Consider the following 26,993-nt stretch of genomic DNA (forward strand, 5'->3'; position numbering starts at 1 on the left):
ATGACGTGAACTACTTTTGAATACTATTCTGATGAACTGAAGTTGAATTTCATGAACTCAATTTTGAAACCAAGTGAACTAAATTTGAAATTTGATGGACTGAGTTTGAAATTTGATGAATTGAATTTGGTTTTAGTGAACTAAAAATGAAATTTGATGAACTAAATTGAAGAAGCCATCTAGCTAATAACTATGGACCCGAAGGTCTGTGGTAAACTACCCACAACTCATCGGAGAGGCCTTGGAGATGATGTAGAGGCCCTCTGTGGTCGATTCCCCCTACGGCGGAGCGCCGGCGAAGGCTCCAAGATGGGATCTCGCGGATACAGAAGGTTGCGGTAGTGGAATTAGGTTTTCGTGGTGCCCTCCGATGTTTTCAGGGTACAGGAGTATATATAGGCGAAGGAGGTAGGTCGGTTGACGCTCGAGGGGCCCACAAGGGTGGGGGCGCACCCACCCCCAGGGGGCGCGCCGGGCACCCTCGTGGCCGCCTCGTTTGTTGCTTGACGTCCACTCCAAGTCTCCTGGTTGGCATTTGTTCCAAAAAGATCGCTCCCGAAGGTTTCATCCCGTTTGGACTCCGTTTGATATTCCTTTTCTTCGAAACACTGAAATAGGCAAAAAAACAGCAATTCAGGTTGGGCCTCCGGTTAGTAGGTTAGTCCGAAAAATGATATAAAAGTGTAAAGTAAAGCCCATTAACATCCAAAATGGGTAATATAATAGCATGGAACAATAAAAAATTATAGATACGTTCGAGACGTATCATCTATGGTTAGGAAACATAACCATCTTTGATTAACGAGCTAGTCAAGTAGAGACATAGTAGGGACTATATGTTTTGTCTATGTATTCACACATGTACTAAGTTTCCGGTTAATACAATTCTAGCATGAATAATAAACATTTATCATGAATTAAGGAAATAAATAATAACTTTATTATTGCCTGTAGGGCATATTTCCTTCAAAAAGGACTAAGGACATGTTTCTTGTTTATGGAGGTGATGAAGAGCTCGTCGTAAAGGGTTACGTTGATGCTAGCTTCGACACAGATCCGGATGACTCTAAGTCTCAATCTGGATACGTATTTATATATAAATGATGGAGCGGTCAGTTGGTGAAGTTCCAAGTAGAGCATCATGGCGGGATCTACATGTGAAGCAGAGTATATAGCTGCTTCGGAAGCAGCGCAAGAAGGAGTCTGGATGAAGGAGTTCATATCCGATCTGGGTGTAATACCTAGTGCATTAGATCCAATGACTACTTTTTGGGACAACATTTGAGCTATTGCCATTGCCAAGGAGCCCAGATTTCACAAGAGAACCAAGCACATCAAGCACCACTTCAACTCCATTCGTAATTATGTTGATGGTGGAGACATAGAACTTTGCAAAGTACATACGGATATGAATGTGGCAGACTTGTTGACTAAACCTCTTCCACGGGAAAAACATGATCAACACCAAGACTAAATGGGTGTTAGATTCATAACTATGTAAACTAGATTATTGACTCTAGTGCAAGTGGGAGAGTGTTGTAAATATGCCCTAGGGGCAATAATAAATTGGTTATTATCATATTTTCTTATTCATGATAAAGTTTTATTATTCATGCTAGAATTGTATTGACCCGAAACTTAAATACATGTGTGAATACATAAAGAAATACTATGTCCCTAGTGAGCATCTACTAGACTATCTCGTTGACCAAGGATGGTTAAGGTTTCCTAACCATAGACATTAGTTGTCTTTGATAACGGGATCACATGATTAGGATAATGATGTGGTGGACAAGACCCAACCGTAGGCTAGCATTTGATCATATCACCTCAGTTTATTGCTATAGCTTTCTTCATGTCAAGTATCTATTCCTAAGACCATGAGATCATGCAACTCCTGGATACTGAAGGAATACCTTGTGTGATATCAAACGTCACTTCGTAACTGGGTCATCATACAAATGCTCTATAGGTGTCTCCGAAGGTGTCTGTTGGGTTGGCATGGATCAAGACTGGGATTTGTCACTCCATGTGACGGAGAGATGTCTCTAGGCCCTTTCGGTAATAAAAATTCGTAAAGAGCTTGCAAGCAATGTGCCTAATGAGTTAGTAACGAGATCTTGTATTATAGAATGAGTAAAGAGACTTGCCAGAAATGAGATTGAACTAGGTGTGGAGATACCGACGGTGGAATCTCGGGCAAGTAACATATCGCCTAACAGAGGACACTTCTATCTCCGGAACCTATCATGATTAGTAGGAACAAGAAACAAAATTCAAGAAAAATGTTCCTATGAACTATTAGGATGTGGCGGTAAATCACTCACAATAGAGCAAATATCAATGTCTTACAAGTTCTTACCATGCAGCAGGTGGTGACAGGCAACCAGCGGTGTCAAATAACTCCGAAGATTGAGTAAAGCAATTGCCAGGGGAACGCACATATACATGGTGTATAAATATGTGGAGCTTGGCAGGCTTAAATATAAGGTAACAAAAGATTAGCAATAATCAATTCAGAGATGCAATGTTGAATAAACGCTCAACGATGGTACTGTGTTGGTCCTAGGCTAGACCGGAGTAGAGACGCAAGCCTAGACCATTAATGGGGTCAGATCGTAGCACAACTAACAACAACAAAGGATATGAAGTAGCTCTGGACAGCAACATATAAGCGAAGATCACAATGGAAGTAAAGATAATGATGAGAAACAAGCTCCATGCAAGATATACCAAACACTCTTTCTCCAACTTTCCTCTAGAGAAGTTTGCGCCAATTTTCTAATAATTTTTCTCAAGAATGCTAATGACTCAAGATTCCAAGGCAAAAAGAATCACTCAATTCCTAGTTTGTATGAGGAGGCAAAAAATTCTAAAACCATCGTGTAAAACTGTAGGAAACTGTGTTCGAGAACTTTGGATGGCAAAAAGACCTATTTATAAGCCGATTTTGAGGTGTCAAATATTGAACATGCTAGTGCAACTATTCAGATGCATCTCATCACTATCTTTAATTTGAGTACTCGCGGAGCCAAAATAGACTTCGAGTGAGAAAGTTATGCCTATTTTACTGAACACTTTGCAAAACAGATTCCAATCCAAATTCAAATACGAGATTGAGTCTAGATAGATCCAAAATTTCTCTTTTTTCTTCTCTCTTTGTTTTCTCTCTCACTTTTTCTTTCTTTGTTTTCTCTCACTTTTTTAACTCTTTTTTTCTCTGTCTTTTTTTTTTCTCTTTCCAAAACAAACTAGACAAGATGTAGATTGGATCAAGTGAAGATGCGAACGACCTCAACTATGATTATGACAATGAACGATGGGTACTATATGGTGGAAATTGATGGATGGGGTGGTGGAAAACGGAAGAAATACTGATGTAGTAGTCGGGTGACTAATGTGAACAAAACTCAAAACTCTAAAGGAACTGCACACTAAGACCAGCAACTCGACACGATGATGCAACCGATAATTCAACTATGGAAGCAATAAAAAGAAAATTGCAAAGGCTCGGACTGGTTTGGATAAAGGATGAACATATCTAACTTTTTTTGATGGTTTTTCTTGGGCAATAGGTAAGAAAATAAATCTTATCTAGGGATAACTGGAAATTCTCATCGAGCAACCTGAAAACTAATACCACTTGATAGAGGCAAAGGTGTCCCGTCTTTCGCTGAGATGATAACTATCGATTTGGTGGAGTCAACTTTAACGATCCGACTACAAACGTGCACAACATTACGCCTTAACAATCGCTAAACTAATCTCCTTAGGTTACTGACAATGCTGGAAGCACGATCAACCTGACCACGAAGGTCTATTCCTGCATGCAATCGAAGAAACAAGCAAGAATATGGTAAAGCAATCTGAATATTACGAATATATATGAATTATTGATAAAGGTGGGGATCCGCAAGCGGTCTTGGCCTGATCATTAGACACAAACAAAGTACACGAAGTTGCAATGGCTAACTTTTAATTAAACAAATCCCAAGGAAAAAGCTACTAGATTGATCTACTTATATAGGAGCAAGGGGTGGCGGCCAAGGAGGTGGGACGACGTTCCAAGGTAGCCTAAAACTAACCCTATGTCGTACAAGACTCATGGTTCCAAATGGAGGTGATGCAACACCTTTGGACTTGTAGTTTGACTCGGATTCTTCTGCAACATCAGACTGTTTCATCAATATGTCAACGCTCCGGACGAATTTAAAGGTGAATCCAATTGGGTGGAAAGTGGACGGCACAAACTTCTCAATAAAAAAAAAGAATCACCCAATTCGGAGTCTGGATGAAAGAGTTCTTGGCGTTTTGAGTCAGGTATGTCTATGCAGTCTGAATCTGAGTCCATAATGTGAGAGACTTGGACTCTATCTTCTCTTGGGCTAAAAGTGACATGAGAGAACTTCTTGAACATCCCTAAGCATCTCTTTTCCCCTTATCTTCATATGTGGATTGTACAAGTGTCCGGTAGTTCTGTAATTAGGCATGAAACAAAAAGAGGTGAAGTACTTTTGTTCTGCATAGTATAAATTACTCATTGCATAATTTTTATCAGAAATCACCTTAAATAAATATGCATATCCAATTTTGTGATCATTTCCAAGGTAGCCATGTCCTCATCGGTCGGACAGCCTCCAGACTTGCCGGAGCCGAAGGAGGGGGAGGAGCAGTCACAGAAGAGTAGGAGGTGGCTCCGATGGAGGTGGAGGAGCCGGAGCAGTAGTTGTCGGGCTTCAACATGGAGCGGGCGGAGGCGGAGTTCGTCATCGCCCAGTCCGACGAGATGGCGGAGCAACAAGCCATTCTGGAGTCCATCCAGGATAAGACCTATGTGGAGGCCAACCAGGCGTTCCTCCAGCGGGAGCAGGAGGTGTCCGACACGCTCTTCGTCGAACTCGATGCGGAGGAGGCCGGAGCGGAGCAGCCGGAGGCACCAGACCTGTGGCTGTCGCCAATCCTTCCGGAGCCAGGCATGGAGATCATCGACATCTCCAATGATGAGTAGCTAGGTGATCGATGTAGCACGTAGGTTATTTCGTTTGCATGTCTTTGTATGAATTTAAGAATCTAGCATTAGATGTCCGCATGTAATAAGTGAAATTTGAGGCGTGCCCGGTCACTGCCCGCGGACACGTCCGAACGCGTCCGCAGGCATTTGAGGGGACGGATTTGTCAAGTCCGGGTGTAGGTGCTCTAACAACAGCGTCAAGTATGCAGACTAATTTAGTTCATATATATTCAGAGGCTGGCATTTAGGACCCAACTTGTTTGAAAGTTCGGTCCCCGTTCGTGTACATTTGGATCTCCAACGACCAGGCCAGGGATGCAAAATTTGATTCATTTGGACCCAACCCGTTAGGCTGGTCACAGTGGGGAGGAACTTAGGAGTAACATCACACACTCCAATACAACTTTGCTTATGTGGCACGTATTTAATGAAGAGAGAGGTGCTTGTGGTAACTAGCTAAGTTACCGGACCATCACACACTCCAAGAAACAATGAGTCTATAACCTAATAAATACATCATTGCATGACACTACATAGATGTTTCTACCCACTATGGAGGTAGTAACATAGTCTAGGGAAGTGTGAAGTTACTAGTTTATGTTCTTGCCCATTGTGACCAGCCTTAGAAAGTCCCCTCTCACTCGTATACGCACGGCCTCCAACAATTACGCCAAGACACAACATATGATTCATATACTGAGAGGTTGGCACCTGAGACCAAGCGTGTTCAAAAATACATCCGCACTCGTGTACATACAGATCTCCAATGATGACATTAAATACATAGAATTTGGTTCATATATACTAGAGACTCCCATCAAAAACCCAACGTGTTTGAGAATACGATCACACGACTCGTGTACAACAATGGCGCCAAGTATGCAACATTTTTTTTCATGTATTGAGAGTCTGGCTTATTTGAGTTGTTAGCTCAAAATGTTGACCTATTTTATTTACAAAATTCAAGTTCAAAAGTCGTAATGATCCGTCCTTTGTAAATACAACTCCTCGAGTTGATACATGGAATTCTTTTCAGAAGAGATACCTGGATTTTTTTTTTTGAGATGTATCTAGATTTAATTTAGAGGACATGTTTATCTAGCAAACATTCGCTAGTTTCAAATTTTCCAATGAACGCCTCATTTGCCATGCCGAAACAACTAAAATTGCTATGCGTTTTTTGGGGAAATTCATGAAATTTTCCATGTATAGGAAAGGTTGCCAGTGATTATTTATTTATTTTTGCCATCCACGTGATCAGGATCCAATGACTGTGCGGGGTGTTCGCTGGGACTGCCTTCTCAGCGAACGTTCGGCCATTAGCATTTCCGAATTTAGATGGATCATTTGGATTTTGGAAGTCCTAATTAAAACCCACGCATCGGACGTTTTGGGATTGGGAAACCAGTCTCGGAGGAGGAACCAAACGCACGGGGACCAACGCGACAAGGCCAAGAAGTGGAAGCCGGCGTGCGGAGGAGAGAGAAACCCTTGCCCCAGCCATGGAACTCGCCCGCCGAGCCGCTCATCGGGCCGACGCCGGCGACATCTACGGCATTCCCACCCCTTCCCCTGATGGTAACGGAAATTCGGAACTAGCTCTTGTTCTTCAGTTGTGCGGTTGGAGCTTGGAATCAGTACAAGTTGTCCTTGTTCTCAGAAAATAGGGGATTTTTACCTGTTTTGTTAGGCACCAGTATCGCCTGCATTTATTCTCTCTCTTTAAGAGACGCAAGAACTGCTCCCTGTCTTTAGGATCTGAATACTTGTGATTTTTTTCCCTATGTCTTGCACACCTATTAGATCAAGATTTAAGAACATGACAGAAAAAAGGCACCTGTTTTGGTCCATTCGAGGAATTGATAATGCGTGGCAGGCTAGGGATTTAGTGGTCGTGCAACATTTAGTTGAAATTTCCAGCACGTTGAAGAAATTAACAACGGTTGCGTTGGGGATGCAGCGCAGACGACGATACAAGAGCTCCGCCGGGAACTCTTGCACGAGGAAATCCGCCAGCGAATCATTGTGGCCGAACTAGCCAAGCAGCAGGAGCTGGAGCCTGAATTCCGGCGCCAACTCTTGTACAGTAATGCTGGTGCCAGGTTCCGGCAGATCACAATTCCCCGCCATGGCACATCCCCTTTGCCGCATAATGAGCCACTGGACGTGCCCGTGTCACTTGCGAGACAGCCCGTTAAAGATCGGATTGAGGAATGGTATCGACCTCCATGGTGCAGGCCAGCGAGCGAGGATGAACCAGTCGTCAGGGTGAGCGGCTGCTTATCCTTTATATGTTCAATTTTGTACACCTTTACATTTGATTCATCTTATGTTTTGAATAGCTGGGATGCTGCCATCTTCAAGATTTTTTTTTTATTCCCATCTACTCTCTAAATCACTAAAAGTTTGTTCTGTTCCTAAGTCATACTAGTATTTATTACACATTAAGTAAAAGCTAAGGCTCTAGTTCATCCCAGATATTAGGTGTGTTTTTGGAGCCACCTATGTCTCAGCTAAGATTTTGTCGTTTTTCTCTTTACTGAATCCAGTTTACTATGGCATTATGCATCCTTAACATGCATAAATTCAGCTTGTAGAAACTACTGAATTTGTGAATACCTGTTATGTGACTAACTGCCGCATGGGCTCATTAATTTGTTCTATGCATCTTTCATGTGATAAAATTCAAAAGATTGATCGTACATCTCTATTATGAGGCATTTGCCCTTTGATTTGTGCAATATTGACCTCTGTGAGAAACTAGCCTCTGTAATTGTTTGACGGTCAGTATACTGATTTTGTACTGTCAAAAATTGTGAGTTCCCAGCGTTTCTACTTATGACTTTCAATAGAAGTGATAACTATGCTTTCATCTGAAAATGAGTAAATTCTACTAATGACCGATGACAGGTTGGACCAGGTTTTATGAAAACATCACATCACACCATATTGTACAATCAAAATCATTATTTGAATATGGTTTCACCTGCACTTTGTAGGATTTTCTGCTGTGAAATGCGGTGTAGTGTGATCATACTTACAAATCTGTTTAAACCCGTCATTTCTCGCAAATACATGGTACACAGTGCAATTTCCAAGTAAAAGTGACCCTTGTTCTTACTGAGCTACAACGGTTTGTAGATCCTAGGCCTTTAATGGTTGTTATATGCTTGACACTTCCTATCCCATTTGATTCCCTAGAAGCTCCTTTTGGACGACAGTCTTGAAAACTCATTTTGTAACCACTCTTTTCCACTACATTATATTTATAGCTCCAAGAAAACAGTGCACTGTGAAAGTACTTTTCAAGACAAATTCACACATTTTATTTTCAAGTATGTAATCTGAATATCTTGAGAGATATTAGTAGTTAAAGTTTTAATAGTTTACTTCACCTGTATCATTTTCAATTATCTAATCTAAATACTTTTCTGACTAATCTTTGTCTTGTGACAGTGCTCTACAATTAGTGCGATTGAAATTTTTAGGATGTGCTCTGCTCTGAAAACAAGCAACATAATTTACGTATGATGTCACTTTGACATTTTTATATGATAAGTGAACTGGGACTCCTCAATGTATAGATTGTGAATAAATTACACTGTGGGGCTTGTACATACTCTTCTCTAAATACGATGATTACAAACAATTAATGCTTAAACGCTCAACTGTAAAACAAAGCTACATATATCTGCTAGTTGCATATGGTGCCAAACTGCCAATTTCTTGACTCCATAAGTTGAATGATGGAGAAGAGAACAAGATAAAGTGCATTCTAAGTAGAATACTGCCTTTTTAGTTACATCAGGGGAATTTCACTCTAATCTATGCAGATCTTTCGTGGTGCAGAAATTTGTATACGTTTGTCTGGTAAAGGTGGTAATATCTTCATATTCAATCGATATGATCTGTATGTTGTAGACGAGAATATGATCAGTCATGCCATTTTATGCTAATAAGAACTCTATTAAGCAGGCAAAGCGGCACAAACAGGCACTTTCTGGGGTGAAGAGGAAACGGAGTGCAGAAGCTCCATCATGGATTTGCAGCGTCTGCGACGCGAATTGCTACAATGAAACAGATTTACAGAATCACTTAAGAGGCAGAAGGCACCAAAGGAACATAGAAGCTCTGCAGGGAGAAGGCAAGGGAGCTGAAGCGAGGCTGCATGAAAGGGAAGTGCCCCAGCCTGCGGACAAGAACCTGAAACCAGTGTCAACATGGTTGTGCAGCATCTGCGATGCGAACTGCACATCTCAATCTGACCTTGAAAATCACCTCCGAGGCAGAAGGCACCAAAAGAACATAGAAGCTTTTCAGGGAGAAGGCAAGGGAAGTGAACCAAGGCTGCATGAAAAGAAAATGCCCCAGCTTGCGGAAAATAACCAGAAACCAGTGTCAAGATGGATGTGCAGCATCTGCAGTGCTAAATGCAAATCTCAATCTGACCTCTCGAGTCACCTCCGAAGCAGAAGGCACCAAGAGAACATAGAAGCTTTTCAGGGAGAAGGCAAGGGAAGTGAAGCAAGGCTGCATGAAAAGAAAATGCCCCAGCTTGCGGACAATAACCAGACACCAGTGTCAAGATGGATGTGCAGCATCTGCAGTGCTAACTGCAAATCTCAATCTGACCTCTCGAGTCACCTCCGAAGCAGAAGGCACCAAGAGAACATAGAAGCTCTGCAGGGAGATGGCAAGGGAACTGAAGCGTCAAGATGGATGTGCGATATCTTCAATGCTAAGTGCACGTCTCAATCTGATTTCGAGAGTCACCTCCGAGGCAGAAGGCACCAATCAAACTTGCAAGCCTGAGTTCTCAGTGCATGCAATTGAGATGCCAAAACATAAGTAAGCATATAAAGGAATCGCAGAACTTAAGTAGGACGTCTTCTATTTTGGGGCTAACTTATACGCAAGTTGTTGGCCTGGGCTGGGTAGACTCAATTCTCCCCCCGTCCCATATTATTTGTCGCTTAAACGGATGTATCTAGCACTGAGATATGTCGAGATACATCTGTTTCAGTGACAACTAATATGGGACGGTGGGAGTATAACTTAGCAACTGTTAGCCTGAGCTTGGTAGACTCAATTCTACTCCCTCCGTTCCAAAATAGATGACCCAATTTTATACTAACTTTGTACTAAAGTTAGTACAAAGTTGGGTCATCTATTTTGAAATGGAGGGAGTAGAACTTAGCAACTGTTAGCTGTTCATGCTGAGAGAAGCTCGTATGGCTTCCCATTTGGTACTTTGCACATGAGAGATGCAAAGCATATTTTGGCCATTGTTCTAGTAGCTTTAACTGTCATCAATCCACTCTGTTGGAACATTTTGAACAGATCGCGAGCTTCACAAATATGCATGTTTCTTATTGTGTTTGTCTCCCTTCACATGATAATTATGTACCGACAATACAAAGTGTGTACAATTGTGAACAAATTAGGTTAGCTTTGCTGAGATAGAGTCTCGGCTCGGCTCAATCGAGACGATGGAGAAGATACTCGATCTCCACTTGTTTTGTCAAGGGGATCACCCATCGGTCATACAATTCGTAAACCACCGAAGGGGCGACTTTGAAACTGGATTGGCTGCTGGTGTCATCACCAGTTTCAGTTGGTCCGTTCAAGGTCACATCTTGGCCGAACACCATGGCCTTCTTCTCCACCCTCCTCTTCACCACATCCTCTTGGGCTTCAGATGTCAGCAGTTTCATCAGAGCATCCTTGTCCTTCATGAGAATCGAGAGATTTTACTTTGCTTATTACATGGACCATGCATTCTGGTGACCATTTATGATCATCTTAAAAAGATCAGTTATACTACATGATCATGTCAACACTGGTTTAACTGTTGGCGATGAAATGAAATGATAGATGAAGCATGTACCTTCGAACGGATCAAAGCTGTGTATCTTTGCTGGTCTCCTCTGAACTTCACTTCTGCCACGTACCTCCCGTAGTTGATCCTCCTCGAGAGCGCCTGCCAGAAGGATGAATTATTCATCACAAAAATGGACTGTATCATCATGCGCATTTGGGGTCTACATAGAAAAGCATGCAATGTGGCGTTCCATATCACCTGCAGACACGCCAGATCCGATGCGGCGGTCACAGCGTAGTTGCCATCGTCGCTGCCATTGTTGGCCAGCTGAGGGAGCAGCTCGCTGAAATACATGCCCCATATGGCGTCGTTCACGTTCACGGATGCCGCTCCGGGATGCAGATCCTGGATTGAATTTCGGTACCACGAGGTTTCGGTAAGAGGGCGATGGAGTTTGTTCGTTGTTGGGCAGTGGAGGATGCATGCGTGGAATGGAAGCTTACGGTGGTGAAGTTGTATGGAGGCGCCAGCGTGAAGGGCACTCTGGATTGGAAGAAAGGGACCTCCTGCTGGCTTTGGTACCTTCCTGCCTGCACAAAGCGTTCCACAGCTCGTCAGGTTTGTTACTTGTGAGGTTGCTTAAGTACTGCAGTCGTAGCACTAGCACAACGGTAACGTGCCTTCATTTAGAAAATAAGACCCGGAGTGTGGTATTATAGCTTTGCTGTGAATCGAATCCAATGCAATATACTTACGCTTTTGTCTTCTTTGCTTTTTTTTTTGGAAAAACTTCCAATCTATTCATCTTCAATCATGGCAGTACAACGAATATCCGAAATAAAAATTACATCTAGATTCGTAGACCACCTAGCGACGACTACAAGCACCGAAGTGAGCCGAAGGCGCGCCGCCGTCATCGCCGGAGCCGGACACAACTTGTTGTAGTAGACAGTCGGGAAGTCGTCGTGCTAAGGCCCCATAGGACCAGCACCCAGAACAGCAACCGCCGCTGATGAAAAATAACGTAGATCGGAAGGATCCAAACCGAAGACACACGAACGTAGACGAACAACGACGAGATCCGAGCAAATCCACCGAAGATAGACCTGCCGGAGACACACCTCCACACGCCCACCAACGATGCTAGACCCACCGCCGGAACGGGGCCTAGGCGGGGAGATTTTTATTCCATCTTCAAGGAGCCGTCGCCGTCTCGCCTTCCTGAATAGGACACAAACCCTAACAAGATTGAAAAAAACGACTAAAAACGGAGCCCTCTCGCCGGCCCTTGCCAGGATCCACCGCACCTCCATGGCCCTAGGGCCACCGGAGACGAGGCGGACCTGCGCCGACGCCGGCGAGAGGCAGGAACCCTAATCTTCTTTGCTTGAAGTAACCAACTACTTCCTCCGATTACTAAAGTTGTATTAAAGCTGCGATAAGTAATATTGATTGGAAGGAGTAGCTGGTTTTGCAATATATATACTCGGTCTGGTTTAGAGTTTCCGTCAATCAAGCATTTTTAAGTTTGACCACCATTATTATACAAGAAATTACAAGCATGAATAATGTTAAATTGATATTACCAGTTTTTTTTACATAAAATATGATTATATTTTGAACCAGAGGGCGTATTAGTTATCACTTTCAGTCAACACCTTCCCGGGAGCATGTAACGTTTGACCATAGTTTTCAGACGCTCAAGTCAAAACATCTTAGACCACTACCAATTGATAAATGAGCGTTGAAAATAGAAGAACTGAAAGATACCAGCTACCCAGGTAGCAGAGTCAAAGAAAGAGAACAAGAGAGGAAGGAGAATGCATCATGCATGCATGCCATCGAGAACGAATGATCGGACTACTGCACCTTGGCCTGGATCTGCTCGGATTCCCGGACGAAGAGCTCGACGAAGGAACCGTTGCGGCGGCCATGGCGGCCGGCGGGACCGAAGCACGCGCGGTCGTCGTAGGCCGGCAGGTTCATCGGGTGCTTGGCCCGCTCGATGAGGCTGAAGATGACGGTGTCCTCCTCCCTGGTGAGGAAGCCCCTCACCGTGTCAAGCCCGAGCCCCGCGCACGGGGGCGCGACCACGAGCAGCAGCGCGATCACGTTGCAGGAGAGGAGGTACGCGTACAGGGAGGGTGCAGCCATTGGTGTTGAGAGAAGCCCGTGAAGAAGACTCATGGATGTAGGGTATTTATCGTTGCCGAGAAGGACGCGGAAGGATGGTCAAAGAAGTGACCGGGTGGAGAGCAAATCGATAGGTGGACGGGGGTGGATCGCCGGCAGATGATTAATTGGACAGTGTACAGTGCATGTGTGACTCGATAATGTATTCTCAGTGTCCATGGTCTGCGTTGGATGAAGGGACAATTGTTCAAGTTGCTAAGCTAAAGAAGGTTCAGAGAGATGAGAAGTCAGAAGGCGCAGGGTCAAACACGATGTGAACAAATGTGGAGTGCTCTCATGCGCGCATCTCGCACAAGCGGTGGCACTTACTGTTGATCGTCGTCACTAGAAAGGCAAATGCTAAAGCTTCCAAGATAGTGATAAATTTGGCAAATGCGTGATCCGATGATGGTGGGCAGGCGTCACCCTCTACCTCCACATTATACTAGTAGCCAAAGGGTTAGCCTACCTAACTAGATAAACATAAACATTTTCAAAAGAAAGCAGCGCCATCTTCTTGGTGTTTAACGTGTTCATATATCCACCGAGATTTTTTTTAGAGAATAGTTAGGAGTTCGACTTTATAAGTAAAGCTCACCTGATAGAGATCCAACAATGTTAGTACAACGTAAATACGAAACTAAGTTACTGTAACAGAACTGCTCCATGCATGATACAAGTGCACGATTTATGGACAACACAACAATCCAGCGGCTGGCAACTTGCTTAATCATATGTATGTCCGGCCAGATTTAACCATCATGCGTGCATCGTCTGTAGTTTGTCGTGTGCATAGCACTTCTTTTTCTGTAACATTTACAAGGCACGCAGGCCAAGGATAACAGGCAAAGAAAATATCTTCAGTTCACGGGTGAGTAGTTGCAAGACATAAGGCAATAGGAGATGTGCGGATCTTGGAGATGATCTTAGAAAAAACATCAGTGTCCACGGCCTTAGCGAGAGTCTTCTACATCCAATTTGAACAAGAAATCAGTGGATCGTTTATAGGACGAATGCTCATTTTTTTTAAAGAAAAGGAAGTTGAAACTTTCGGCTTCTCCATCAAAAGATGCACACAATCATATTTGTTTAATTATTCAACAAAGCTTTGGCAAAAATATACATCGCACAACCTAAAGCCACTACTCCACACCTACAAACTCAATAACAGGGGATGCCATCGCAACGCCCCACCGTCTAAAATTGGGGTCATCGAAAAATGTTCGTGAATTTTAAAATCACAAAAATTTGGAAAATGTCCACGGATTTTTATAAAAATGCAGTTTGTAAAAAAAAGTTCGTGAATTCATAATGTACTCAGATTTGAAAATTTTATTTGCAGATTAAAAAATGTTCAAAAAATTGAAAAATATTACTGACATTAATAAAAATGTTCAATTTTTTTAAAAATATTTATTAATTAAAAAAATAAAAGAATAAAATGTTAGAAAACCCGTAGAAGAAAAAAAAGACAAAAAGGAAAACAAAAAACTGAAATTAGAAAAACAGCAGGAAAACGACATTTCCTATTTGGTGCTGCAGGCGCCGGTTTTAGTTGTTTCCGCAAACCGGCGCCTGCAGCGGTGCTAGCTAGGCCGACCCGTTTAAAACTCTTGCGATTCCTATTCGATCCCCCTCCCGTGCCTCGCTCGTCTTATCCCCTCCCATGTTTCCTCTTATCCCCCTCTCCCGACGACTTCTCTGTTCTTCCTCCCTCTCCCCGACGACTGAGTTCGATCCCCAGGGGAATCAGGCGAATCCGCAGCGGTGACGAACCCTAATCCGACGACTGGCGCATCGACGGCTCGCATCGGCGGCATTTTCGGTTCTTCCTCTGTCCCGTGATGGCTTTGTCTGATTCGTTCTCCTTCTAACCCTAATTCCCCTTAGGTCTTCAATTATGATCTGTGTTTTCGTGGTGCTCGTTCTTGTGTCGCTCTTGTTTATGCGTGGATCTAGTTGTGTGCAGTGACTGATGGTGTCTCTGGTATCTAGGGTTTGGGCTAAAAAATTTTGCCCCCTTTATAGGTATTCTGTTGCAGCTGTATAAATGCATCTGGTGCCATCTTGTTTGTGCGGTGATAGTTTTTCTCCCGTGTGTTGATGTGTGTGAACTCATCTCCTGTGATGGATGGCATCTCCCGTGTGTTGATGCGTGTGAATTCATCCCCCTGCCATCTGTGTAATGAATCTGCTCTTTGCTTATTGTCTTGATGCATCTGCATTAATGTCCCGTGTTTTATGAAGCTATGCTCACGTGGTTGTGTCTGTTTTTGTGCCCAACGTAAGCCATGGGGATGGGGCTGGGTACTTTACAGTGGCATGCATAACCATAGCTGAAATTTTCTAGGGTTTTGTGATATTTAAGAAGTTGTTGGCTCTGAGTAGGATTTTGTGAGATCGGACAGGGATCACACATGTATTGGAGTAGAAATCAAGAGTAGGTTGTGGGGTGTAATGTGGGAATTTTGAGGGTATAGTGCAATTCTTTGAAGTACTATAAGTGTGTTTACATCATATTTTTAGTTATTTAACTTCAACCTGAATCAGTATATAAAAGTATGTTGATAGACCTTTAGTATTTCATGGTTTCTTGACAAATTCCCCTTAGTGCGTTACTATTGATAGTTCGTGTTTATGTCCGCAGTAGTTGTTGGTTAGTAGATGCTCATTTTTTGTTTGGGTTTGTCTAAGGCACATCTAGATGTGCCCTAGTTATTGCACATCTTAGTTATTCAATCAAACCAAAAAGAAAAAAGAAAAAGATAACAGAAAATGCCCGCTCAAATCTTCACATAAAATCAGCGGCATAGAACTTAGAATGTGCTATACTTATGGCACATGTAGATGTGCTTTAGCAAAAATGTTTCTGTTTTTCAACTAGAACTTGAAGTTGCAGAAAATTTTCTCTTAGTATTTATATGGTTTCTTGTCCAATCCCTTTAGTATGTTATGGTTTTATATATTATCTAAATATGATAGATTCATAAGTAGTGCTCATTTGTTAATAGTTTTTGGTAAATCTGTATTTGCAGCACAAGAAGGAGATGGGGTTGGCCAAGTTGAAGAACCAGAAGGGGAGGAACCAACTGAATATCCCCCACGAGGTCTCCGAAATGACTTAGGTGGTATGTTCGTTTTCTCTTTTCAGTTTGTAGCTTTTAAATTTAGTATAGTACGAAAGTAGATCAAATTGCTGGAAAAACAAATTTTGTGTCAGCTTTTGGTCTTACCAGATGTTTGTATATTCATTTGTAAGTTGTCCTGTTTGAATATTTAGTTTGTGTCTTTTTTTAATTTATATGTAGATCACATATGTTTTCCTTCTCTGTAGTAACATGTTTTCTTCTCATATATTTCTTGAAGTACATGTTCATCTAATCATTTTTATCTAAATGCTTGTTTTTATGTGTGTTTTCTTATATTTAAATATAGCTGCTTGTTTTGCTGGCCCTCTAGCATTTCTTGTGATACTCTATTGGGTTGTTCTTTTTTTTCATATTCCATTTATATTTATTTATTCTCTAGTTTTTGCACCGTCTTATAAGTTGTTGTTCTTTTTTTTCGAAGCCCGAGTGTTCCCTAGGAAGTTATGCAAGCCTACATATATTACCAGACTGTCTTTCAAGCGTTTCAACAAAACTATCAAGAAGTTTAGTGACATTCAATTAGGCCATGTGAGAAAGTACAAAATGGAAGCCCTGCTTCATATGCCATACAAACTTAATATCCCAGTGAATCTGCTTGAATGGATAGATCGGCATATGTTTGGAAGTATAGAGCCATGTTTCAAGCATAAGAACAAAGTTATCAAGATTACTAAAGATATGGTCGACAATTTTTTTGATTTCCCTGGTGGCACAGTGCCTTTTGTATTCAATAGTGACGATCCCCAAGTGAAGGCAGAGGTTACAGAGTTAAGGAGCAAGTATCTTGATCATCGGAACAAAATGCCAATCAACAAAATAAAGGAGGTGATGCTTAGTGACGAGTCAGAAGATGGTTTGTCAGGAGCTTCACATTTTATTTCCTATCATCTATTTTGTGCCCTACGTCATACTGCTTTGGTAACACCAAGTTCTTGTACTCTCTAAGAGATGTTTCTGCTATCCCTTCACTTGACTTTGGAAATTGGCATTGGATTTCATGCGTGAGGAGTCAGAGAGTCACTTTGAAATGATCATGAACAGACCAAGTGTTGAGGAAATGAACAAGGCTTCATATATTGGGGGATGTCTTCCTATTTGGGGAGTAAGTTCAATATTGAGTTCCACTATTTTCTATCTCTCCACTTTTTATTTGACTGTCCTTTTTATTTTTTAAATGGTAGATCATTTATCTGGATTTTGTTGATTTTGATGTTATTGAGAATCATCAGTCAACTGTGGATTATTCTCTTCCTCAGATATCTCACATTAAGAATGAAGATTTCAAGTATCTCACAATGCTTGATAGGAATTACGAGTCTAGGAAAAATTTCGGGGTTTTACCAGTAAGCATCATATACTGTATATCGTTTGTTGACTTATCTTTTTAGTTCCAGTATTTATTTTCATCATTTTTTCAACTACAATTTATAGCTGCGAGACATATCACGCACCCCCCCCTATGCCAATGTGGCGCCTGTTAACAATGCTCCTGATGTTGTTGCTGTGTTTCATTTAGTTCCTAATGTGGAGGTATTTGTTATGAGTAGAATCGTTTATTTCTATCTGGTTTCTTCTTTGTTGTCTTTTTATCTTATATAGCTAAACATTTATTCGTAATGTCAAATGTAGGTCAACAATGCCAATAGTGTTCCTGAAGCTCTCAATGAGGACACGTCAATTGATTCAAAAAGTCCACGTATCATTTCAGAAGGTCCCTGTTGCACTGCAAAAGTTGAACAAAACGTAAAAGTGAAACAAGAGCCACATTTGAAATCAGAGGTATTTTTTTCGTACTGTGCCTTTCTTAGTTCCTATCTATGTGTTTTCTTGAAAGAAGTGTCATGTTTACTAAGAATTGTATAATCCAGGTTCCCTCCCAAGATGTCGTTAAGCAGGAGCCAATCGGACCGAAATTTGAGGTATTTGTTTTGTATTGCTCATTATGTGTGTGTGTGCGCTATCTTTGTTTATCTCATGCTTTCATTTTTGGCTTGAATTCTGTGTTTTTCCTTATGTCCAGAACATTTCTGTCCTGAATTCTGTGTACCAAACACCAATTTTTCCTGTTCATGGTACATCTCTGAATACCAACTCTGTTGAGCAAGCAACTACTTCACAACCTAAGGTCTGCTTGAAGTGTTTCAATTTTTTCCCAATCCTAATTTTGATTGAACTTACAACAACATTTCAACTTCCTTTCTCAGCAGGAAGAAAAATTTCTATCAACTGAAGCGGCTGATATCATTTTTTCTAGTGGAGTTAATGCAAAAAAGAAGTTTTATAATGATTAGTTCTGCTTCTTCAAATGAAAGAGTTAAGCGCTTCCAAGGGACTCCAACCATTATTCAGGATGATTCTCCTATCACTCATGTTATTGTGACCGAAGACATACCAGCCTCTGACTGTGATACAAGTGTAGGAATTCTAATGAACATGGACTTTGCTGTCCAACAAGGTTATAGTTCTTGCCTATTATGTATTTTTCCTTTCTATCTTTTTCATTTTTTTTGTAATATGAGTCTGGGCACAGTGCATCATTTAATGTTCAAACCTTTTCTATCTGTGATATGCAGGCTATTCTACAATGAACAATGCAGAAGCTGGACCAAGTACAGGAACTAATACAATTAAAAAGAAGAATAGAAAAAAACAGCTAAACTTCAATCTCCAGATCCACCCAAGAAGCTCAAAATATCTCGAGAAGTGGATACCTTCTTTTCTAAATATCTGAGGAAGCCTATTTTCCAAGACTAGTAAATTCTCTTATTCATTTAGTTATTTTATCGTTTTATATTCAATAATTTATGAGAACTTTTTTTAGTCTAGACCTCTACCTACAAAATAATTGTAGACATTTTCTAATCTGTGAGCAATTTTCTGCACTAATTTAGATATTTTTCCATCATATTGTATTATGTAATCCCAACAATTTTCTGGATCAACCAAAGGTAGTTGAGATGAAAAACTTGTAGTTCATATAATTTTAGACTAAAAAGAAATCATATGGACACCAACCTAATTCAGTTTACAGCTCAATGTTTATAGCCTATAAAAGGAGGTTTAACTTTTTTTGGCCACCGTAGTGTTGCACATATATTTTATAAATTATTAAACTATCTTTTTAACAACCATTTTCTCCATATAACAATAGTTATGCTTCTTTATTCGGTCCAACACTCTTTTTGTCGACATAGAGAGTTTTCATGTAAGCTATGAGAATTACTTAACTTCATTTAAAGCGAGGGGTGAGATTGGAGATGAAGTGATGAAGTCTTTTATTCAAGTTCTTAACTACGAATCAAACATGTCATTTGAAGTAAAGCCTTATATCAAGAAGTACTGTTTCACTTCATACTTCACTATGAGTTTTTGTTCTAAACTGCCTATTTGCTACTCTTTTGATCATTTTTTATTTTTACTTCAATTCATTGATTTTTACTAATTTATGTTTTGTTGGTCAGATAATAAATTGTTGGTTACCCCTGAGAATTTGACAGGATTAATTCAGAAGAAAGCCTCTGGAAACAAGACTTGGTAAATCTTTTTCGAGTGATACTATGTTAAGCAAGATCTTTTCAATTTGTTTTGTTTTATACTCATTATGATTTTTTTGTTGCACAGTTATTCTTCCCTACTATAAAATCAAACCACTGGGTTATACTTTCCATCAACTCTCTCTTTGAGAGATCTCACTTTTTTGATCCCTGTGGCACTATCCTGGGAACTACCTAAGAAGAACTTGTTTACAACTTGGTAAGTAATTATTGAGACATAATATCCTTTGATTTCAACGGAAACAAAAAAATTTCTGCTCTACCACTTCCGAATGTCTTTAACTGTGTGTGTGTGTGTGTGTGTGTGTGTGTGTAACATGCTTTACAAGCTGAGTAAAAAGCCATTCAAGAATGTATTCTCTTTCAAGCTTCAACCTATAGGACCTTAACCAACAAACTGTCTCATGTAAGTCTGTTTTACTTCTTTGTATATTTATTCAATTTTTTCAACTGCAACTTTATTCAACATACTTTCCATACTTATTACTTTTTTCCCTCCTACTTGCTGTTATCATACTTGATACTCCTCCTCAATTTTTTCCCGTGTTTTGTATTCTTTATGTAGGCATGATTTAGGCCACTATCTGCCTTTTTATACATGGAAAATTTTGAAGGCAAAACTATGAAGAGTTTTAGTGTGGTATTTCTTGAAAATCTTTGCCTTATTAATTTTTTTGTATGTGCAATACTGAATCCAAAACAAACGAGTGATGTAGGCCATTCGATGTGTTGGTAGTTGGAGACATCTATTGGCCCTTTTTATCTGGCAGATGAACACCATGAAGTCCGTTAAACTACATGTGCTTTCTGTTTTAGCTTACTAGAAATGACATGACTTGATTTTTTTCGATCATGGTTATCTATTACTAGCAATCAGTAGCTAGTTGCATGCTAATCTAATTAGTTCTTTAGTTGTGTTGCTAATTGATAATGTATCTTTGAATTGGCACAGTTGTTTGGTACTTTTGCATGTGCCAAGACTAAATGCTAGTCCCGGTCGTATGCCCATTTTTTTAGAAGCTAGGACTTGTCTATGTACATTGCATGCTTGGGTGGAATTGATATTATTAATTTTTCTGAAGTGCGAGTTTGTTTACTATCCATTACCCAAAATATTTTAGGTCTTGTTATGTGTTGTGCCATGTCCTCCCAGTAGTACTTTTTGCAGCATGCTCATATGATTAGTCAAGCGTTTTTCTAGTGTTTACTATCTCTACAGCCTCATGTAACCAGTTAGGGCTCTAGTTCTGTAGTATATTTTTGTAGTACTTTAATTTTTTTCTCAATTATTGTTCTTCTCTCTCTCATAATCTGTCTATATTGTCTTTATATCTAGGACAACATTCAGAAGTACAGAATGATCTCTGTGTTCAAGTTATTTAAAACCACCTTGAACAAGCTGAAAGAAGAAGATCTGTCAAGACCAAATTGACTTTTCCGCAAGATGCATCTGCAAACATTTTGAATGTGTAATTGATCAGAGAAAAGCATCCATTTTCACATCTGAAACAGTTTCATCTATAATCGTATGGTAGTAGATGCATAGTACTAGTTGTTTAAACATATGTTACCGCGAGCAAGTGCTATAGTCATGGATATCTACTTTTCTTCGTGAACTATATAGTACTTCTGTTGCAATCAATGTGCATACGAAGCGTATCTTTTTTTGGTAAAAGTGGAACTACTTTTTCTCTATTTTTCTTGATTTTTTCCTCCCTTCTATGTGTTTTAAAGCATTTTCCATTTCAAATATGAAAAGTTAGTCAATGTTTGATTTATGCCAGTTTAGCTTTACCATGTTTCAGACTTATACTTTTTAACTATTGAGTTAATTACTAACACCTATGATGTAGAATGTGCCCATCGATGTCAATAGCATGGGAGTGATGGTCGTTCTTGGCTTGTGACCAGTGACTGGCACTTTTACACATGGCCTTACCCATGTGATGAAAATGCGTGATGATTCACGAAGTGCGAATGTACAGATTATTCGTGCATCTTTGTGGTGTAGAGATTTAATAATGCTGCGGCTGGCGTTGCCAGTGATTGCCTTCGTGATTTACTCTTGGGTCGATGTTAAAGAAACAAAGATAAACATACAAAATATGAGAGAGATAGGGTAAGAAGCAACTGCCACTTGTCAATCTGGTTTTTGTGATGGTTTGTGCTTTCTTCATCTATAATTGTGAAGTGTTGGGAGAGGACGGTTGCTTTTGTTAAAAAATACGATGTTCATGGAAAACCAATTTAATTCACTTGAAGTGATGGAAGTGGATTGGCTAATGTCTTAATTAAAATTAATGGGCTTTGAACAAATTCGAAATTTAATGGACCAAAATTATGATGGGCCGACAGTCCTGGATAGAGTTGAATTTTAGTGGGCCAAAACTCTGATTAGGCCGACTACTACATGGGGCATAATGTCAGATCCATGTCCATGTCAGATGATGACATGGAATGCATGATTAACGCCGTTATCTCATAGTAAATTGTGATGGTCAAGAACCGTCATGGATCTATGACGGTTCTGAAGATCCGTCATGGAGTGCATGGTGGTCAAATTATGACGTGATATACATGACGGATCTTAAATTCGTCAAGAACGACCTACCATGATGGATTTGCACATAGATGTGACAGTTCGAATCCGTCATGGATTAACACATTTCTTGTAGTGTTCACCAAATTCAAATTCAGTTCATTAGTATTAAAAAATACTTCCCGTCCTTTTTGAACTTTAGTTCATATTATTTCAAGTTTAGTTCATGAAAGCAAATTAGTTCACCAAAAATTCAAATTTTATCTCACAAAATTTAAATCCAGATCATCAAATTTCAAAATTACTTCAAAAAAAAAATTCACTTATTTGATTTTTAAATTTAGTTCACTAGAATTCAAAACTAAATTATTTCAATTGAATTTAGAGTTATTTCACCAACATTCAAATTTTAGTTTACAAAATTCAAACTCTCTTTGAATCTCAATACAAAGTTCTCCTCGATCTTCTTGGAGATCTATTTGATGTAACTCTTTTTGCGGTGTGTTTGTCGAGATCCGATGAATTGTGGGTTTATGATCAAGTTTATTTATGAGAAATATTTGAATCTCCTCTGAATTCTTTTATGTGTGATTAAGTTATCTTTGCAAGTCTCTTCGAATTATCAGTTTGGTTTGGCCTACTAGATTGATCTTTCTTGCAATGGGAGAAGTGCTTACCTTTGGGTTCAATCTTGCGGTGTCCATTCCCAGTGACAGCAGGGGCAGCAAGGCACGTATTGTATTGTTGCCATCGAGGATAAAAAGATGGGGTTTATATCATATTGCATGAGTTTATCCCTCTACATCATGTCATCTTTCTTAATGCGTTACTCTGTTCTTGTTGAACTTAATACTCTAGATGCAGGAAGGAGTCAGTCGATGTGTGGAGTAATAGTAGTAGATGCAGAATTGTTTCGATCTACTTGTTGCGGATGTGATGCATGTATACATGATCATGCCTAGATAATATCATAACTATGCACTTTTCTATCAATTGCTAGACAGTAATTTGTTCACCCACCGCAATACTTATGCTATCTTGAGAGAAGCCACTAGTAAAACCTATGGCCCCCGGGTCTATCTTTGATCATATAAGTTTTCATCTATCTTTTATTTGCATCTTTTACTTTCCAATCTATATCATAAAAATACCAAAAATATTTATCTTATCATATTATCTCTATCAGATCTCACTTTCGCAAGTTACCGTGAAGGGATTGACAACCCCTTTATTGCGTTGGTTGCGAGGTTCTTATTTGTTTGTGTAGGTGCGTGGGACTTTTGAGGAGCCTCCTACTGGATTGATACCTTGGTTCTCAAAAACTGAGGGAAATACTTACGCTACTTTGCTGCATCACCCTTTCCTCTTCAAGGAAAACCAACGCAGTGCTCAAGAGATAGCAAGAAGGATTTATGGCGCCATTGCCGGGGAGGTCTTCGCTCAAGTCAAGACATACCAAGTACCCATCACAAACTCATCGCCCTTGCATTACATTATTTGCCATTTGCATCTCGCTTTCCTCTCCCCCACTTCACCCTTACCGTTTTATTCGCCCCTCTTCCATTCGATCTTATGCCTCCATGTGCCTTCTTTTTGCTTGCATCTTCGCTTACTAAAAGTTTATGGATCCTCATCCACTTGCTAATCTTTTCAAGAGATCCAATTATGATGAACCAATTGCTAGTGAGTTGAGTGCACTAGATTGTCTTTATGAGGTTTTGCTTGAAATTCGTGAATCTAAAAATTGTGATGAAGAAATTTATGAAGAGATTCACGATAGCTCCTTGAATAAAAAGCATGATTGCAATGATTTTACTACAAATTCTATTGATGTCAATTGTGCTAATAATATGCAAAACCCAAAGCTTGGGGATGTTAGTTTTGCTATGTCTACTACTTGTTGCAATGATCATGATTGGGATGATTCTTCTTATGATCTTGAAAATTTATTTAAGCTCCATGATGAATATGAGACTGATAATAATGTTTGCAATAATATTGAAAGTGGGTTTGGAAGAGTGTCAACTTTAGATCCCACATATTTGGAGAATGTTCAATCTTATGAAGTTTTTGATACAAGTGGGTTTGGAGAGGTCATGACTTTAGTTAATGTTAGTCCCACTATTTTTGAAGAGTGTCAACTTCACATGCATGTGGATCGTGTTGAAAATATTTTATGTGATAGCTATTTTGTTGAATTTTCTTATGATCCAGACATGTAATTATTATGAGAGAGGAAAAATATGGTTGTAGAAATTTTCATGATAATAAATTACCTCTCGTTATGTTGAGATTGCTATTGTTTCTTTCCGCTTCCTTGCATATGCTAGTTTTTGCTTACTATGAGAATTTGTTTGCCTATAAGATGCCTATACATAGTAAGTATGTTAGACTTAGATGTGTTTGTCACGTATTTTATGATGCCCTCTTTGTGTTTCAATTACTATCTTTCATGTGAGCATCATCAATGCCTAGCTAGGGGCGTTAAATGATAGCGCTTGTTGGGAGGCAACCCAATTTTAATTTTATTCTTAGATTTTTGCTTCTGTTTAGTAATAAATAATTCATCTAGCTTCTGTTTAGATGTGGTTTTATGTTTTAGTTAGTGTTTGTGCCAAGTAGAACCTATAGGATCATCTTGGGTGATAGTTAATTTGATTCTGCTGAAAAACAGAAACTTTTGCGCACAATAGAATAATTTTAGTAAATCACAGAAACGTGCTTTTGCGTTGATTCTTTTTTATGTTGATCAATAGACAAATTTCCCAGGACTTGCTATTTTGGTAGGATTTTTAGAGTTCCAGAAGTATTTGAAAGTTACAGACTTCTACAGACTGTTCTGTTTTTGACAGATTCTGTTTTTTGTGTGTTGTTTGCTTATTTTGATGCATCTATGGCTAGTATCGGGGGGTATGAACCATAGAGAAGTTGGAATACAGTAGGTTTAAAACCAATATAAATAAATAATGAGTTCATTACAGTACCTTATGTGGTGGTTTTTCTTTCTTGCACTAAGGAGCTTATGAGATTTCTTGTTGAGTTTTGTGTTGTGAAGTTTTCAAGTTTTGGGTAAAGATTTGATGGACTATGGAATAAGGAGTGGCAAGAGCCTAAGCTTGGGGATGCCCATGGAACCCCAAGATATTCAAGGATAACCAAAATCCTAAGCTTGGGCATGCCTCGGAAGGCATCCCCTATTTCGTCTTCGTCTATCGGTAACTTTACTTGGAGCTATATTTTTATTCACCACATGATATGTGTTTTGCTTGAAGCGTCATGTATGATATGAGTCTTTGATTTTTAGTTTATCATAACCATCCTTGCTGTACACACCTTTTGAGAGAAACCCACATGATTTGGAATTTATTAGAATACTCTATGTGCTTCACTTATATCTTTTGAGCTAGATAATTTTGCTCTGGTGCTTCACTTATATCTTTTAGAGCACGGCGGTGGCTTGATTTTGTAGAAATTGTTGATCTCTCATGCTTCACTTATATTATTTTGAGAGTCTTTTTAGAACAACATGGTATTTGTTGTGGTTACAAAATTGGTCCTAGAATGATGGGCATCCAAGTTGGGTATAATAAAAACTATTATAGGAAGTGAATTGGATGCTATGATCAATTTGATGCTTGATAATTGTTTTGAGATATAGAGGTGGTGATATTAGAGTCATGCTAGTTGGGTAATTGTGAATTTAAAGAATACTTGTGTTGAAGTTGGCAAGTCCCGTAGCATGCACGTATGGTAAAAGTTGTGTAACAAATTTGTTGCATGGGATGCTCTTTTGATTGCCTTCCCTTGTGTGGAGGTCGGGGGCGCGCGATGGTTAACTCCTACCAACCTCCCCCCTAGGAGCATGCGTAGTAGTACTTTGCTTCGAGGGCTAATAAAACTTTTGCAATAAATATATGAGTTCTTTATGACTAATGTGAGTCCATGGATTATACGCACTTTTACCCTTCCGTCATTGCTAGCCTCTTCGGTACCGTGCATTGCCCTTTCTCACCTTGAGAGTTGGTGCAAACTTCGCCGGTGCATCCAAACCCCGTGATATGATACGCTCTGTCACACATAAAACTCCTTATATCTTCCTCAAAACAGCCACCATACCTACCTATTATGGCATTTCCATAGCCATTCCGATATATATTGCCATGCAACTTTCCACCGTTCTGTTTATCATGACACACATCATCATTGTCATATTGCCTTGCATGATCATGTAGTTAACATCATATTATGGCAAAGCCACCTTCATAATTTTTCATACATGTCACTCTTGATTCGTTGCCCATCCCGGTACACCGCCGGAGGCATTCATATAGAGTCATATCTTGTTCTAGTTTTGAGTTGTAATTCATGAGTTGTAAATAAATAGAAGTGTGATGATCATCATTATTAGAGCATTGTCCCTTATAAAAAAGGAAAAAAAGAAAGACCAAAGAAAAAAAAGGCCAAAGAAAAAAAGGAAAGGCCAAAAAAAGAAGAAAATAAAAAAAGAAAATAAAAGGGGGAGAATGTTACTATATTTTTCCACACTTGTGCTTCAAAGTAGCACCATGTTCTTCATATAGAGAGTCTCATTTGTTGTCACTTTCATATACTAGTGGGAATTTTTCTTTATAGAACGTGGCTTGTATATTCCAACGATGTGCTTCCTCAAATTGCCCTAGGTCTTCGTGAGCAAGCAAGTTGGATGCACACCCACTAGTTTCTTTTGTTGAGCTTTCATACATTTATA

At 39.8% G+C, this 26,993-nt stretch overlaps 3 protein-coding genes across 3 annotated transcripts; 2 read left to right on the top strand and 1 right to left on the bottom strand.

The window, feature by feature from the left end:
• The first annotated feature begins 6,418 nt into the window (after positions 1–6,418).
• LOC119335471 (UBP1-associated proteins 1C-like) lies at positions 6,419–10,127 on the top strand. The gene is made up of 3 exons (XM_037607595.1): positions 6,419–6,589; positions 6,972–7,279; positions 8,987–10,127. The coding sequence occupies exons 1-3, from the start codon at positions 6,514–6,516 to the stop codon at positions 9,821–9,823; spliced, it is 1,221 nt and encodes a 406-aa protein (XP_037463492.1). The 5' UTR covers positions 6,419–6,513; the 3' UTR covers positions 9,824–10,127.
• A 245-nt stretch (positions 10,128–10,372) lies between these two features.
• LOC119335472 (chorismate mutase 2, cytosolic-like) lies at positions 10,373–13,254 on the bottom strand. Its single transcript, XM_037607596.1, has 5 exons — positions 12,702–13,254; positions 11,336–11,422; positions 11,091–11,237; positions 10,899–10,991; positions 10,373–10,740 (listed from the first exon to the last, which is right to left on the bottom strand). The coding sequence occupies exons 1-5, from the start codon at positions 13,017–13,019 to the stop codon at positions 10,489–10,491; spliced, it is 897 nt and encodes a 298-aa protein (XP_037463493.1). The 5' UTR covers positions 13,020–13,254; the 3' UTR covers positions 10,373–10,488.
• A 1,370-nt stretch (positions 13,255–14,624) lies between these two features.
• LOC119335473 lies at positions 14,625–21,423 on the top strand. The gene is made up of 13 exons (XM_037607597.1): positions 14,625–14,829; positions 16,040–16,132; positions 16,575–17,255; positions 17,335–17,496; positions 17,585–17,683; positions 17,783–17,932; positions 18,022–18,072; positions 18,174–18,278; positions 18,358–18,608; positions 18,727–18,906; positions 19,615–19,687; positions 19,775–20,113; positions 21,044–21,423. The coding sequence occupies exons 3-9, from the start codon at positions 17,151–17,153 to the stop codon at positions 18,442–18,444; spliced, it is 759 nt and encodes a 252-aa protein (XP_037463494.1). The 5' UTR covers positions 14,625–14,829; positions 16,040–16,132; positions 16,575–17,150; the 3' UTR covers positions 18,445–18,608; positions 18,727–18,906; positions 19,615–19,687; positions 19,775–20,113; positions 21,044–21,423.
• Positions 21,424–26,993: the final 5,570 nt, after the last annotated feature.

Source organism: Triticum dicoccoides, chromosome 7B, assembly GCF_002162155.2.
Source record: "Triticum dicoccoides isolate Atlit2015 ecotype Zavitan chromosome 7B, WEW_v2.0, whole genome shotgun sequence".
NCBI classification, from domain to species: Eukaryota; Viridiplantae; Streptophyta; class Magnoliopsida; order Poales; family Poaceae; genus Triticum; species Triticum dicoccoides.